Genomic DNA, 17,387 nt, shown 5'->3' on the forward strand with positions numbered 1-17,387 from the left:
CAAGCATTAGTTCTCTCATTTTCGTTTTATAGGAAAAATAACAATGGTGTGATGTAAACCAGCAAGTCAGGAGTACAGCAAAGAGAAGAATCATTGCTTCTAATCTCCCCCATCTAAATCATTCACCTAATAAATGCACCACTATTGCCAAGAACCTCTGCCTTCCTGACTTCAATCCGAGCTCATTGGCGAGCTGCCAGCCTGGAGTGAGCAGCTGGGATTTTGAGGCTGCTGTGTGGTAGTAGTGCTGTTGGAGTCCTTTTGTTCAAGACTAAGGATATGCCCAGAAAACAACAGCTCATTCTGCAGACAGTCATCAATATTTTTACTAAAATGATAAAATGATAGCCGGTCAACTGTTGAACAATTTGAGCAGTAAAGGGAATTCCCTCGGGGAATCCATTTTAATGCAGAATGCACCAGACTGAGAGGCATCTGGAGAGACAAAAAATGATAAGCAGAAGAGGCTAAAAACAAAATGGCTCAGTACAGCACTTTCTTATATAAATTGTGCTCCTTAGTTTTACAATGTCTTGATTCCTAGAATTCATAAGAGAGATACCTTCCAGAGTTGTAATTATGTTTACTTTATATGTGACAATTTGTCTGTAGAAACTGTTACATGATAATCAGTTTTACCAATGTATCGGTCATTTACAATTGGTATCCTACTACTTTAAATATGAAAATTTGGGATTCCTGGGTGGCGCAGTGGTTTAGTGCCTGCCTTTGGTCCAGGGCGCGATCCTGGAGACCCGGGATCAAATCCCACGTCGGGCTCCCGGAGCATGGAACCTGCTTCTCCCTCTGCCTATGTCTCTGCTTCTCTCTCTCTCTCTATGTGTGACTATCATAAATAAAAATTAAAAAAAAAAAAAAGAAAGAAAATTTGAGCTAACGTCTATAAGGGCCTGGTTAATGGCCCACAATGAAGCCCACAAATGACTTATCTATGGATGAAAAGTTACTTTAGTCAAAATCATATTGACGATGTCCCCAGTTATAAAAAATGGTCATTTATACTCAATGGTTTATACTTAAAATGGTGAGGGGTAGGATTCAAGTCTAGGTTTGGCCCCTAAATCTAGAGCTTTTCCATCAATATCATTACTGTAACCAAGCCAATGTCAATTAGCTCCTTGGTGAGTTGCAGAAACTATACCAAGTGAGTTTTCGCACAAAGAAAAAAAACCCTTTATTTGCAGCAAATAAACAGATCACAGAGAATAGCTTCTTTTTTTTTTAAGATTTTATTTATTTATTCACAAGAGACAGAAAGAGAGAGAGAGAGAGAGAGGCAGAGACACAGGCAGAGGGAGAAGTAGGCTCCATGCAAGGAGACCGATGTGGGACTTGATTCTGGGACTCTCCATCCAGAGACTCTCGATCCAGGGACTGTAAAGATTTTGCCACAGGCTTCATCTACCTCTTTTTTCTTTTTTTTAAAGATTTTATTTATTTATTCATGAGAGACAGAGAGAGAGGCAGAGACACAGGCAGAGGGAGAAGCAGGCTCCCTGCAGGAGCCTGATGTGGGACTCGATCCAGGGACTCCAGGATCAAGCCCTGGGCCAAAGGCGGGCGCTAAACCGCTGAGCCACCCAGGGATCCCCCAGAGATTAGCTTCTAAAACGATGACTACCTGAGAATGGTTGAATGTGTACCTCTTGTTCAGGGTTAGGATGAATATTTAGATAGGGAAGTCTTGTCAGCTTGTAAGGGCAAACATAAGGTAGCGCATCTGCCTTAAGGAAACATGTTAATATGTTGCATGTTATGTAAATGAGGCTGAGGCTCCTCCTTGGCAGGGATTTTAATATTATAATGGGGTAAAGGCAATGGTAGGTCGTTCCAGAGGTCACTCCATGGTCCCTCTGCAGAAGCTCAAGTTGGGGTTTAGCTCAAAGGGTCTAGGTGGTCTGGGCCAGGGAGGTTTTATTAAAGCAGTTGCTATCACCTGAGGAGTGGTTTTGGGTTTAATTTGCCTGAGTTAAGAGGAAAGCCAGAAAGAAGAGCTTTAGGAAAAATATGCGAGTACAGTTAGTGAGTACAAGCAGGTAGGCAATAAAGGTCAGGTCTTGGGGTCTAACTGGTGACATTACTACCTTAAAAAAAGTAAGGTGTAAAGTGAGACTGAAGCAAAAGAGCGAGGTTCTTGTCTCATGAAGTTGAGAAATGAATCTTGAAGACAAGGGAGAGGAAAGCAATAGGGTTTTGTCAAGTAAGGATACAGAAAAAGCTCTCAGGAATGAGAGTGGTCCTGATATGGTTGCCACTGAGGGCGTTTAGGGTTAGTCTTTTTTTGAAGGCTAACCAGAGAACTTAAATCCCTTTAAACATCTCTATTGATAGCACATTGAGTAAGGATTAGTGATAACATGTTTAGTAGTTTACTTCCTTTTTAGGGTACAGTAATTTTTTGTTGGTAGTAAGTAGCTGTTATAACAAGACCCAACCCCTGACACCTAGGACAGGATGGTCTGGTTTGTTTCTTTATCTCTGGTTTACTTTCACCTCCACATTTTTGGGATTTTTATGAACCTCATCCTGTAGCCCCCTACCTATCTCTTCCTACCTAACCCTGCCTGTCCCTTATTCATGATCATACAGTGTTGATTTTAGACAAATGAGATAACATATTTCATTATGTAATCAAATAAGATGTTAATATTTTGTAAAATTCAATACATATGGAGCCCTTCTGGGAATCATAAGTAAATTAATCTCATTAACCATGTTTTTTGAAAAATTATACCATTCCACAGAAATGGCAGGAGGAAATATTGCCTATATTCTATTTCAATATCCCAATCAGAATGGGGTATATATGCTGTAATCTAAATATGTTGCACTATTAGAGTTTCTAAGCAAGGTTTTGTAAAATGGCATCGCCAGGAGTACCTTCTTCCCCTATGTGGTTCCAAGTTTCTCTGTTCTCCAATCATCTAATGCTACTGGCTTATTTTAGATCTTGAAGTGCCTCAACTTCCAACCTACTGATGGCATCTTTCAAATATGTATAATTCTTCTATAATTTCAATAGGAATTAAGGAGGAACATGGATTGGGTACATCAGCTTGGATCATGAACACCAAATAATAGCTTGACTAAGTGATGATCACAGGAAAATAAAGATCTATTATAAATATTTAAAGGAAGCAAACTCGAAGGGAAAAAATCCATCACTGAAATATGACTAACAACACAGAAATGAAACTCCAAAGCTATTAAGAAATGTACAATTGCAGACTTTTGCAGATAATGGTACATAATTGGAAGGAAATTTTAAATCTTTATGAAATTTGGGATTAAAATAAGTACCATCAAAAAACCATTGCATCCTGTGACTAACACAAAGCATGCACTTAATAATTATTTAGTAACTGAATGGGTGACATTGTTAGAAATGCCCCGGGATCTCATCCAAGCTGAAATATCAAATGTGGCTGTGAGCACTTTAATTTATAAAACTAAAAATTCTTTCTAAGGCTAGAGTTTATCTAATACAAATGCTTTTTTTTTTAGTAGGTGCATTCCATCCAACTTGCAACTCGGAGCTATGCCTTCCTGCAAGTGTTGTTCAATATCCACACACACACACACAAAGTGGTTCTTTAATTTTCGGTATCTCACTTGATTTAAATGAAATACTGCTAATGTAATTTTATATAAGAGATTAACTAGAGGTTAGCTTTGACGCTGGAAAGGTAACAATTTAAGGTAGGTAAGTGGCAAATGCTGATTAATGTTTCTGGGACTTTCAAAAGAGAAAAAAAACTTTGCCTTTTTTTTTTTTTTTTTTTTTGGTAGGGCTGATTTTTCAAAAAATTGAGAAAGTACATTTGCAGAGAGGGTCTATCTTGCTTTCGGAAAAGTTCCTTTACATTTTAATATGCATACAAATAACCTGGGAATATTGTTCAATGCAGATTAGACTAGGCGGGCCCGAAAAGGCCCCGAGAGCAAGTGTGAGAGCTGCAGGTGATGCCGGCGCCTTCTAAGACTTTATGTAGCTAGGGCACAAACGCTCAAGCATCCCCGGGCGCTCAGCTCTCGTTTTCAACTTTAAGATCTGATCCAAATGCGTTTGCTGTTGGGTAACGAAAGAAAGTTTCCAGAAAGCACTAGGCCTGCTCATTTCCCCGTTTTTAACGGCAAAAACTGCGATTCGGAACTGCAGCTCCGGCCTCCGCGTTTGGTCGTCCGAAGGCGGCCTTGGAGGCCAACGGACGCGGCTGAGAGCTCAGTCCGGGGGTGGGCGCTGCACCCACCCGCGGCCCCGGCTCCGCGGAAGAGCCGCAGCGGGGGGACCCCGGGGATGCCCCGCGGCTGCCCCGCCCCCGCCCCCGGCCCCGGCCGCCGACGCGAAGCCCTTTCCAGGAACGCGCGGGCCCGCCCCCCGCGCGCGGCCGCCGATTGGCCAGGACGGCGCCGGCGTGACGTCAGGCCCCGCCCCGCCGCCCTCCGGCCCCGCCCCGCGGGGTGGCCTGGCGGTTTGGTCTGGAGCAGCTGAAACCGGTTTGAGCGGAGCCGCTTCCTGCCGCTCGGCGCCGCCGCGGGCTGCCTGGGGGAGCGCTGGCGAGGCGCGGACGGCGGGTGCCCGGCTCCTCGGCCCGCGGCCCCGGCTCTGCGGCGCGGACGCGCGGCCCCGCGGCCCCGGCAGGTGAGGCGGGCGGCCAGGCCTGGCCCGGAGCTCGCTGCGGGGGCGGCTCACGTGGCGGCGGAGCTGTCAGGGCGGCCGAGCCGGGCCGGGCCGGGCCGGGCGGGGGGCGCGGCGGGGGGCGCGGCGGGGCGCGGGCGGGGGGCGCGGGGCGGGCCGGGCGTCCCGGTCTCCCCCCCCCCCCCCCCCCGCCCCGGGGCGGCCGCGGCCTGGAAGTTCGCGGTTCCACTTGCATTGTTTGCTGCCCACGGTTCCGCTGCTGCCGGAGCTTGGTCCCGGGCAGCATCGTGCAGGTGCCGGGATGCGTGGGGCGCGCGGCCCCCCCGGCCCTCCCGGCCCCGCCGCCCGCGCGCGAGTAGCTCGTGGTGTTCGGGAGCCGCTTGTTTTCTGGAATCGCCTGAGCGCGTAGTGGAAGGCGTGCCTGTATAACGCGGTTGTCGCCAGACCCGAAGCGCCCAGCCTTGCCGAGGAGAGGTCCCGGCGGCTGACTCCGTCCGAGGCCGGGAGCGCGTGCTCGGGCCCGGCGGCTTCTGGGGCGAGCCTCCCCGCGGGGCCTCGCGGCCGCCCTTCCCCTGCCCTGCCTTCCGCCGTGGATCGCAGAGACTGACTTCGTCCCGAGGCAGCTGTGCCGGCCGAAGCGGTGCCGACGTGGAAGGGGGTTGAACCAAGCAGGATGTTTAGACCCGACGCTGCCTTCTTTAGACGCCCCGCGCCCAGGAACGGCCCCTTCGTGCCACATTTCTGACGGCTGTGACTTAAGTAAAACTACAAGCTGTCAGTCCTCTCAGCTCCTGGTGGTCTGCATACGAATAATTCAGGATAGGGCAAAACGGCGCAGCTGCGCTTGGCCTAGTCCGTTCTGGACTTGAGAACCAATATTCTAGGCGGGATGAAACTTAGGAAAGTTCTGTCCAGAGAAATAAGGACCACGAGAGAACTCTCCCCGTGGCAGAGTTAGTAAAATTTGAGAACTACGAAAAAAGCAGATTAATGAATCAGATCTTTGTATGTAATCCTAGCCAGGGAAGGCATTTGAACTGTGCATGAAAGACTCTCGAGACAAAGTGAAATGGGAAATATTTGAAAACTTCTACTGCATTGTTTAGAAAGTTGAACAAGGGATAAACCTGGCTTAGCGAAATCTCCAGAAGCGCTTTCTTTATGAAAATCCATTCGTGTCTGCATACATTTGTTTAAAATGTTGGCTCAAGTACACTGAGGTTGGAATAGTGGAATCATATTCCAACAGGATGAACAGAAGTTAACTCAGGAAAACTTAGGCATTTCATATATTTTTTTTGTAGCCAGTTATGAGGATCAAAGCTGCTGGAACCTAGGAAAGAGTAAGACATGGAAATAGCTTTTTTTTTGGGGGGGGGGGACAATGTTTTTAAAGATTTTATTCATTGAGCGAGAGTGCGCCCGCACATACACACACACACACAAGCTGGAGGGAGGAGAAGACTCTTTGCTGGGAGGGGAGCCTAATGTGGGGCTCCCATCTCAGAACTCTGGGATCATGACCTGGGCTGAAGGCAGACTCTTAACCCACTGAGTCACCCAGGCATCCCTCTTTGAGAAAATTTGAAGGACAGAGATGGTCTTTTTGGCTAGAAAAACACATTTTAGCTAAAAATATCTGTGATCTCAATTTAAACTAAATGTTCCTGCACCTTGTTTTGCTTAAATATCCCTTTTGTTCCCCTAGCTGGTAAACCAGTAAGGTCATGTGTTGGGATAGTTTCTTTGACCAAAAAAATAGAGTAGGATTTATTTTGGCAGGTAGTGTAAACTCTGAAATACTTCTTGAATGTAAATTACAATGTCATAGCTGTACTAATTGCTTGAGTCTTCAAAAAACTGTTATATGCTACTCAAAATCTCAGATGAGAATACTGTTTGATATTTATCTTCAAAAAGCACAAAATGGAAGTTATATGTAAAACAAATGGAGTTGGTTAAATGACATTTACAGTCAGCTCAAGTATATAAAAATGACTAGATTTTTCTTCTTACTCTTCTATATATCTGGAACACATCCCCTGTCCAAGTAGGGATGGCTTTTTTGCTTGTTTGGAAGAAGAGGAAGTATTGGTAGGTGTGTAAATCTTGTGTTCCACAACAGGTCAGTATTTTACTTTGTCACTACTGTTTTGGTGGTAGCTGGGTGCCAAAATTGTGCAGGCCAATCCTGTACCAGAATTTTGGCCTCTGTCCACAATCAAGTAAACTGGTGTAGGAGCAGCTTCCCCGGCTTTATTTTGGTGTGTTATTAAATTGTGGAAGGAGGGAGAGAGGAAATTAAACCAGACTACAGGACTTTTTGGCAATCCAAGTGGAAAATGAGGCTTTGTTGACATCAGGGAGGTTTTTTGGGAGGGTATTTTTGTGCTTATGTATATAGTTTGGTACAGTACATTTACTGCAGCTGTTTATAGCCAAGTTACTACAGCCACTTTTATAAGCAACCTTAAGAACGAAAGTCAGTTTTAATAATTAGTTGAATTCTCTTTTATTAAGTTGATATATGTAATTTTCCCATTTAATGCAGTAGAAATTTAAAGGTAATTTTGTGCCAGTTGATTTTGATATATAGGAATAATTATTTTTGATTTCCCTAAAATTAGCTAGAATAGATACTTAAAATTGATCAAAAAATAGTTGAGTAGCAACTGTGTAATTATGTAGATGAGATTGTGTAGTCCTTTTTTGAAAACTGACAGTAAACACTGGGTGGAAGTAGAAGTTAAAGTTTGAGATTAAGGTTGGTTATTCAGCAGTTTTGGTGGATGATGGGGCTTTCTGCTGTGTCTCAAAATTAATTCAGTTATGTAAAAGCCAAGCTCTTTTGCTTGTCTGAGGTTTCTTTATGACATAAATTAAATGTAAGAGTTTGGTGTTTCAGTGAACTATTTAATTATTAGAAAAGGAAATATTCCAAGAGTTAGTACTCAGATTCGTATCAGATGTCATGTTAAAGGAGAGCTAATAAGATACTTGGATAATGATTGCTTAATGAGGGGATTATCAATCTACAGCTATTTTAAGATTTAGAACATTCTTTAGCAGTGTTAGAACTGGATGTATATGCTTTAAATAGATCATGTTTATTCTTAGACACAGAAATCATTTTGATTAAGGTTTTTTCTCCAGTGCATAACGGATTTTCTAAGTGAAATGGTGGAGTTATCAAATAGAGAATTCTGTATTCAGGTGATATGAAACCACATTGACTGGTGGTCTTTCTCAATATGAATATTCAACATTTACGTTTTATCACAGATGTAAGTGGGATGGTAGTTTGTAGCTAACTTTGAGTCTGGATTCTTGACCTTCAGAGCAGCCCCCTGTGGGTCAGGTTTCTCAGCCTCAGCCCTATTGATACTTGGAGCTGGACAATTACTTATGGAGAGCTGTTCTGTGCATTACATGGTGTATAGCAGCACTATTGGCCTCTACCCACTAGATGCCAGCAGTATCACTCCCAGTTGCGACAACCAAAAATATGTCCTGACATTGCCAAACATCCCTTGAAGGGCAGGATTGTCCCCCGTGAGAACTGCTGCTTTATATCTGCCTTGACTTGGAAGTGTAGTTACCTGAGCAGCAGTGTCCACTGAATGGGCATTACAGAGTTGGGCATGTGTTCATGGGGAGGGAAAGGGAACAAAGGGGAAATAGAAGAATGAATAGCTATGAAACTTACTTTATGATTTTTAAAATAATGTATAAGTACAAATAACATTTAAGCTGATAAATTAATGAAATGATGCACAGTAAAGAAATTGGAATTCTTTTAGGAACATTGGTGAATTGGGGTTCAAAATTTAGGGGAGTATTGGAGAAGTTATGTAGACTATGATCTGCCCTTTTGTAGAGTGTGTTCTTTCTATATATGAATTAAATAGCCTTCTTTAGAATTGATACTGTATATATTTTTTAAAAATCTATTTGTTATCTTCCTTTTGTACTTAAATTTTTTTTTTAAGATTTTTTTTTAAAATTTATTCATGAGAGTCATAGAGAGGTAGAGACAGGGAGAGAGAGAGAAACAGGCTTGCTGCAGGGAGCTCCATTTGGGACTTGATCCCAAAACTCTGGGATCATGCCCTGAGCTAGAGTCAAGACACTCAACTGTTGAGCCACCCAGGCATTCCCCACCCTTAGGTACTTAAATTAGGGGGTTATAAACAGATTGGTTTGGCTGGGAAAAAACAACCAAGAAATGAAAAATCAGAAAATGTGAATAGGACGTTGAAGGATTAGGGGTTTAGATTTCTGTAAGTAATCGAAGTAATTCTAAGTCAAGGTCATGAGGAAGAATATTCTAACTGGCGTAAAATGTATTATTTTATGGAAGACATTTAGAAGCCAAAACACGGGTTAGTATACTTAGGATTTTGATTGAAGTTCAGACAGTAGAAAGAACGGCATGTATGTAAGATCAGTTAAAATCAACAGGGTTGGGCCGCCCGGATGGCGCAGCGGTTTAGCGCCGCCTTCAGCCCAGAGCGTGATCCTGGAGACCTGGGATCGAGTCCCGCATTGGGCTCCCTGCATGGAGCCTGCTTCTTCCTCTGCCGGTGTCTCTGCTTCTCTCTCTCTCTCTCTCTCTCATGAATAAATAAAATCTTTAAAAAAAAAAGATTAGAATCAACAGGGTTTGGTAATAGATTGCAGAGTTGAGGCTCTAAATTTGAGTCTACAGAATAAGCGTAATGACAGTCCAGTGGTTAATACAGAGAAAATCTGGAAAGAATGGTTTATAGGGGAGGTTTTTTTTAAGTTATTGGTTACATTACTTAGAAGCAGAATCTGCATCTTGTTGCAGAACATAGTTTTGTTTCAGTGAATGGTACTTCAGTTTCCTTGCTAGTAAAGTTGAAACCTTATTGAAATAGAAATCCTCTTGTGAGCCAACTTTTTTTCTATATGTGGTTGTTTTTTGTTTTTGTTTTGCTTTTTATTCTCCATCATAGCATGAGCCTGGTCAGGAAAGATAGGTTGAGTTCAGAGCAGCTGCTTATCAGAAGAGAAAGTTTGTAACAGGACAATCTTGAATCCTTAAAAAAAAAAAAAAAATGGACACACTTGTTTTTGTAGTTTTCTGGTCCATACACACAGAATAGGTTTCAACATTAGACACTAAAAATTACTAGGTACTTACTAAAGAATTCAGTCTTTATATATAAGTTTTCTGAAATCTTTTGCTCACAGTTTTGATCTATTTTTGTTTTTTAATTTGTTTCTTGGTGGTGGCTATCTACAGCTAAGCTTTTTGTATATTTCACATGACATCTTCTCTTTTTCTTCCTAGCTCAACATTCTAAAATAAATCCATCAGAATGACACCTTCTCAGGTTACCTTTGAAATAAGAGGAACTCTTTTACCAGGTATTGTAAAGTTTCACTCTAAAACAAAATTTTAAATTAAATGAGTATTTTTCTTGATTATCTAAATATGGAGTTTGTTGTTATAATGGGCTTAATTTTTAGATGAAACTATCTTTGGGGCTCGCCTGATTTCAGAAATGTGCTTGTAGTGTAGTAAACTTAAGGGAAAAAAAAATATTTCCCCAAATAGTAAATGTCTTAATCTCATATTTTCGAAGAAAGCTGTGAATTTATTTTATTTTGCACAGAACAAGGATAGTTTGACTATGATTTTTAATTACCACGGAAATGAGGGAAATTTTGCTAGTGTAAGAAGTTAGTGAAGTGTTTGGTTAAGATAACTGTGTTCCGTATTTGTAAATGTTTTTTTTGGCTTACTGTATTTTTTGCTATTAAAGCAGTGTGAAGTAATTTTAGGGTAAATAGCTTATCAAAATAGTATCATACTCGGGGTTCTGTCTCTTTATTTAATATACTCTCACTAAATTGGCAAGTTCCTCAAAGCTGTTACAGTCTTTCCCCCTTTTGGGCCTTTCTCAAATTGTTTCCTCTTTCTCGATCTGTGGCCTCCCTTCTTCTTTAACTCTCCTTATTCTAACCCCACATTTAGCTACCCCTATGAAATTCAAAGTTCTAGGACTTTTTTGTAGTACCTTACAGATTTTATGGAATTATTTGAGTAATTTTATGAATAGATTGTAAGCTCTGTGAAAATGTGACTTTGTCTTGTCATATTAATGCATGTACCTAACAGTGCCTGGCTCAGAGCAGGGGTAAATATGCATTCAAAGAATAAGTAAATGATTCACTCTGTATATCCATCATCTTTGTCTAGTAGCCATCAGAGCAGTTGACAGAGTATATGATTGTCCAAGTTCAGATTCTTAGCCAAGATGATCTGGTAGAGGGACGCCCGGGTGGCTCAGTGGTTGAGTGTCTGTCTTCAGCTCAGGTCGTGATCCTGGGGTCCTGGAATCTAGTCCCACATCAGGCTCCTCACAGGAAACCTGTGTCTCTGCCTCTCTGTGTGTCTCTCATGAATAAATAAATGAAGCCTTTAAAAAAAAAAAAAAAAAAAGATCTGGTACAGCTCCCATCTCTGGGCAGAACTCTGCAGGTTGAAGATTGCTGGTCAGCTGATAGGGTGGTTTGTTTGGGTCAAGAGCTTGCCTCTAGTCCAGCGTGAGCCTTCTTTGCAGAGGGAAGACAAAACTATATCGTACCCTTTCAGGGAATTGTATGAAGCCAGTTTAAGCTAGAAGGAGCTGGCCATGTCAGGCAAATGGACCGGGCACAGAATTAGCCATAGAAGGGTGAGCTTGATAAGGATCTTATTCTCGAGGACCAGAGGGAAGATGATGATGCATATGAATGTAGATGAATCTGTGGGTGCAAAGGAGAAGACTGTGTGCACAGCAACGTGTATGACTTTGGGAATGAATATTTATATTTAGCAACAGTTTATCTTTCTTTTTAATCAGTGAAGACAGTGATAACCTAAGTTTATTACAAAACAAAATCTGGTTACTCTAAAGGATTGGTGAATATTTTGACAAATCTCTATATGTAACCGCTCTGTTTGACAAACCCCAAAAACTCCTGAATGACTGTCACACTTGAAATATTAGTTAAATTTTAGATAGTCCAAGCTTACAGAATGCTCATGTAGGTGGCTAAAGCCAACTAGTCTGGCTCTACTAAAATAGTGCCTAAAACCTACTCAGAATGTAGAGGAGTTTGTACTGAACTTTGTTCACTTGGGCTCAGTTCATTATCTTTTTCTTTAGGAATTTTAGTTAGAGTAACTCAGAATGTATTGATATATAAGTCAAAGATTTCTCCATGCTTATATTCAAGAAATTGTTTTGTTTGTTTTAAGGATTTATTCATTTTATTTTATTATTAATTTTTTAAGATTTTATTTATTTATTCATGAGCGACAGAGAGAGAGAGGCTGACATAGGCAGAGGGAGAAGTAGGCTCCACACAGGGAGCCCGATGCAGGACTCAATCCCAGGACCCCAGGACCATGCTCTGAGCTGTAGGCAGACACTTAACTGCTGAGCCACCCAGGCATCCCAGATTTATTCATTTTAGAGAGTGCACATGCAAGCTGGGGGTTGAGGGGGTGGTGCACCGAGGGAGAGGGCACAAGAGAATCTCAAGCAGACTCCCTGCTCAGCATGGAGCCCAAGGCAGGGCTTGATCCCACAGTCTAAGATCATGACCCAGGCTGAAACCAAGAGTCAGATGCTCAACTGACTAAGCCACATGGGCACCCTGAAATTGTAGACTTTTGCTGAATATACATAATTTAGTAAATATAGCTGATAGCTATATTGTAGTTTGTTGATGAGGAATGTTCAGGTAAAACAATAGTCATTATTTTAGTAAGGGAAACTAGATTTTTCACTATGTAAGTCTTTGTTTTGAGGATTTTTTTTTATTGTTAAATTGCTCCTGTCCCATTGATAATTTTCCTAGTCTTTAGCCTATTTAATGCCACTGTTTGAATTCCTAGAAAATATTGGTTATTATTTCTCTAGAATACTTACATGCACTAAGTGTGTGCCTTTTTAAATTGGAAGCTGCCTTGCAGGCAGGAACTGTGCTATGATCACTTTGTTTTCTTGATGCTTGTTATTGGCTCAATTAAGTGGTTGAACAAATGAAGAATAGTTCATTCCTACACATCTCTCCTTTTCTTTCGTTTTAATTCTGTAGAGGTAGGTCAAGTTAATGCAGGTATTAGTATGGTGCCTGAGTCCAATACATGTTTCCAGTGAGGCTTCTTCTCCATCTAATCTAAAGGTAACTGTGCATCCAGGTGAACTGTTGCAACTGACTGCCCTTTCTTGCTTCCTAAAACTAAAATTTGATATTTTCTTACTTAGCCTACTATAACTGGTTGTCCTGTTTCTTTAGGAGAAGTTTTTGCCATATGTGGAAGCTGTGATGCTTTGGGAAACTGGAGTCCTCAGAATGCTGTGGCTCTTCTTCCAGAAAATGAGACAGGTGAAAGGTAAGAAGGGCAATAACAGGATACAGAATAATTGTGACATTCAAATTGGAAACTTGGGTGGTTTCTAAGATAACTTCGTATAGTTTTTGTCTTTTTTTTTTTTGTAAGATTTTTTTATTTATTCATGAGAGATATGGGGGTGGGGGGCAGGCAGAGAGGCAGAGACACAAGCAGAGGGAAAAGCAGGCTCCATCTATGCAGGGAGCCTGATGTGTGGGACTTGATCCCAGGTCTCCAGGATCAGGCCCTGGGGTGAAGGTGGAGCTAAACTGCTGAGCCACCCGGCTGCCCTGTTTTTTTTTTGTTTGTTTGTTTGTTTTTTTAATGAGAGTTATTGCATGTACATAAAGAATGAAGTGATTGTACAAGGTTAGTTGTGTAAAAAAAAAAAAATAAGTTTCTCTGTTTCTAAATTTCCCACCTCAGCCATTTTCAACTTTTGGCTGTTTTTTGTTGTTGTTGTTGTTTGTTTGTTTTTAAGATTTTATTTATTCATGAGAGAGAGAGAGAGAGGGAGAGGCAGAGACATGGGCAGAGGGAGAAGCAGGCTCCATGCAGGAAGCCAGATGTGGGACTCCGTCCTGGAACCTTGTGATCACGCCCTGAGCCAAAGGCAGATGCTCAACCGCTGAGCCACCCAGGTGTCCCTTTTGGCTCGTTCTTTTGGTAGTTAACCACTATATTTCTAAATAACAGGCTCATATTACCTTTTTTTTAAACTTATTTTTAGGTATTGTCTTTTGGCTCCCAATATGTATTCTTGATAAAAGATTTGGTTTTTGCTTTAGCCTATAAAATAATTTTCTATAGCAGAGAGTGGAACAAATATTTTAGCTAGTGTACTGGAATGAGTTTGCAAACGACATTATGTAGATCTTAGGCAGATCTAATTTCTCTAGTCCTAGATTTTTTCATCTGCATGGTAAAGGGATTAGGATAGAATCACTAAATGTTGACAAAGATGGTACTTCTTCACTTAGGGATATTTGGAAGTGTTATAGGTTATCAAGGTGTATGTGTGGGAGGTAAGGTAAGAGGAGATCTTAAATAGTATTATAAACACATGCAGTGGCCCTAGGGAGAAACACCAGATTACGTGATTATTAAGCTCACATTGTTTTCCTGTAGAGCAGTGTTATTGAAAATGTGGTTTGTGGGCCAGTGCTAGAGGAAAAAACTTTTGAAAAAAAAAAAAAAAACTTATCTAATAATCAGTGCATTATGTGAGAAATACAGATATTAAGAGCAAGCATTTAGAAATGTTTATAACAATTTGACATAGCTGGGACATTCAAGCATGAGTGCATGTGGACTCATCTCTGTTGCACATAGACCAGGAGTTTTAGTTACAGGACAGACAAGCAAACAGAAACTGGTCCTTCATAGTTTGAGGAGCATGGATGGCAAAGCAAAAGAAGATAACAATACAGTACCATGATGCAAGTTAATGAAAAGAAAAACAAATTGTATATAAAACAGCCTTTTCCTACTTGTCATTAGTGTGACATATTTTCTCAGCCAGTTCTCAACTGTTATCATAAATAACATTTTATTGGCAAATAATATTGGGACCACAGAGGAACAAAATGTTTATTCTCATCAAGTGGTCATTTTTTTCCTCCATTTTCAGATCAGCCACTCCTGTCTGAAGTAAAACCTTATGTCTTTCTGAACTTGTTCTTAAAACACACCTTGCTCTTAATACTTGAGCTGCCCTGTCACCTGTCTTAAGTCCATTTCAGCCAACCTGGGCAAAGTTAGATGAACAGATGAGATAACACTTAACGACGTAATTTTAAGGGACCAGCCACTTTTACCTTGCTGATGCACACTGAAATATAATTGATTCACATATGGCAGATAAAGTGTTTCACATGGAGAGAGGAAGTAGATGATACAAGAGGATACAAAAAGCATTTGCCTTGGACACCATTCTTGTGTTTTAGAATTGTATTTATTTGGATTTCAGTGTGCTTTGCATCTAAGTCCTTTGTACCTCTTTTTCAGAGTCTCAAGCCTCTCCATACCTATAGGCTTATAATGACAAGACCCCTTTAGGATACTATCAAAATAGTATCATACCCATATGATGTGAAAGTTGTGTTGTATTTGAAAGTTGTATTGTTCCTAATAATGGGGAAAATGTGGGTCACTTGTGGTTATATTTGCTTTTCTTGTAGATTTTATGGTATTTTGGGGGAGGATATGCGGGCAATTCAAAATCGAGCCTCATTGCCCATCTGGCTGATTTTTCTTGAATTTCATCAGATTATGTTTTTTTTTTATTTTATATATTTTTTTATTTTTTTTATTTATTTATGATAGTCACACAGAGAGAGAGAGACACACAGGCAGAGACACAGGCAGAGGGAGAAACAGGCTCCATGCACTGGGAGCCCGATGTGGAATTCGATCCCGGGTCTCCAGGATCGTGCCCTGGGCCAAAGGCAGGCGCCAAACCGCTACGCCACCCAGGGATCCCAGATTATGTTCATTTTTGATGTCACTGAACAGTTCTGGTTCATTTTTAACTTTGCAGCATTTACTTAGGGAAGTGGAATAAAAAACCCATTGCTTTGCTGTATCTCTTTTTTCTTTTTTTTTTTTTTTAATTTTATTTATTCATGAGAGACACAGAGAGAGAGAGAGGCAGAGACACAGGCAGAAGGAGAAGCAGGCTCTATGCAGGGAGCCTGACGTGGGACTCGATCCCAGGTTTCCAGGATCACATCCTGGGCTGAAGGCGGCGCCAAGCCGCTGAGCCACCCAGGCTGCCCTATCTCTTTTTTCATTTAGTGGTTCTTAACCAGGGGTGCATGTTAGACTTACTTGTGAGGGCTTTAAAAAATACGCATGTTTAGATTCTACCCCTGGAGAATGAGGAATAGTGCATGGGAGAGGGGCCCCAGCACATTTTTCAGAGTTCTCTGCTAATTCTATTGTACACATCTGGGGCTGGTTTCATATACTCTGTTTTATAAATGAAATAGTACTAGAACATTGCCACTTTTGTAACCGAGATGGAAAATAATTTCACCTCAGAGTTGGTAGAGTGTGTTGAAAAGGATTCTGAGGCTTATCAGGGAAAAGTAGTACGGATACATGTGCCAAGCATTTGCTGTTATTGCTGTACAGCAGTAGTTCTCAACCAACCTTATATATTCAGCTATCCTGTGAAGTTTTATCAAATTCCACATGAACAGGCTCCACCCAGACCTGTGAAATCAGTCTCCCAGAGTGGAGCCAGGGCATATGTATTTTATTACTACCAGATTAATCTAATTGTTGACCATGGGTGACAGGTGGTTATGGATATTTTGTTAGGAACCCAGGATTGAGTCAGAGTAAGGATAATGCCCTAAAGCCTGCCTTGGCAGAGCAAGGTGGGGAGCAGTGCTAGCCATCTGGTATCATGGAAGAACATTTGGAGCTGCTGTTTATTTTCTAAACTATTCATGCTGAATTAATGTTTAGGTAATGGTCTATGATAGTGGCTCTCAAACTTAAGTGTTCATCATCAGAGTCACTTGGAGACTTGTTAAATTACAGATTGCTGGACTCCTCCCCTTTCCAGAGTTTCTAATTCAGTAGGTCTAGGTGTGGCCTGAAAATTTGCATTTCTAACAAGCTCCAAGGTGATTCTGGATCACACTTTGGATACCACTGGTCTATGATTGGAAGGTAAAAAAATCAGTTATAATCATAAATTGTAGTGACTGCTCTTACTGTTGAGTCAAAGCTTTAGAATAGCAGTAGACTGTTAGCATAGTATAGTTCAGAGGAAGACAGTGAGTTGCAACATGTAAGATATAAATCCCAGTTGTTTGGCTAGGGGAATAACCGGAGGCTGGACAGGACAGTCAGGACCAGGGACATTTGGGAACAGGAGTATAAGCTTACCTGCCTCAGCCCCAAAGCCTCTTAGCAGCCCTGTCATATCTTGAACTAAATGGGAAGTCAGAGAAGATTCGGACTCTCACTTTAATCTTTGTGCTACTTTTTCTGTTTGGAATACTTCTCGACTTTGTATGGCTGGTTCCTTCTCATTATGTAGGACTTCTCTCAGACAGTTCTTCCTCCTTGAGGGAGGAAGTTTCCTGTCATGTCAGCAAGGTTAAGTACTCTTTACACTGTATGTTTGGTTATTTGTCCTCACCAGAAAGCAATCTGCTTGAAGATAGGGCACACTTACTCATCACAGTGTTCCCAGCACCTGGTGTAGTAGGCCTGGAGTATACTTTTGTGTAGGAATAAAGAAATAGTATTGATCACAGACCTTGCTTGAGGGGTTTCATGAATTTTGAAGTCTTT

General features: G+C 41.4%; 1 protein-coding gene across 2 annotated transcripts in view; it reads left to right on the forward strand.

Moving 5' to 3' along the window:
* Nucleotides 1-4,517: 4,517 nt before the first annotated feature.
* Nucleotides 4,518-17,387, forward strand: part of GPCPD1 (glycerophosphocholine phosphodiesterase 1) — a 54,517-nt gene continuing 41,647 nt past the window's right edge. Inside the window, exons 1-3 of one of the 2 annotated variants that reach the window (XM_077872298.1) lie at nucleotides 4,518-4,663; nucleotides 9,978-10,054; nucleotides 12,980-13,076. In XM_077872298.1, coding sequence (XP_077728424.1) covers nucleotides 10,006-10,054; nucleotides 12,980-13,076 — 146 coding nt within the window. In that variant the 5' untranslated portion in view covers nucleotides 4,518-4,663; nucleotides 9,978-10,005. The remainder of the gene's footprint in view (nucleotides 4,664-9,977; nucleotides 10,055-12,979; nucleotides 13,077-17,387) is intronic. The other variant, XM_077872297.1, reaches the window with a different exon arrangement.

Source organism: Canis aureus, chromosome 26, assembly GCF_053574225.1.
Source record: "Canis aureus isolate CA01 chromosome 26, VMU_Caureus_v.1.0, whole genome shotgun sequence".
In the NCBI taxonomy this organism is placed as follows: Eukaryota; Metazoa; Chordata; class Mammalia; order Carnivora; family Canidae; genus Canis; species Canis aureus.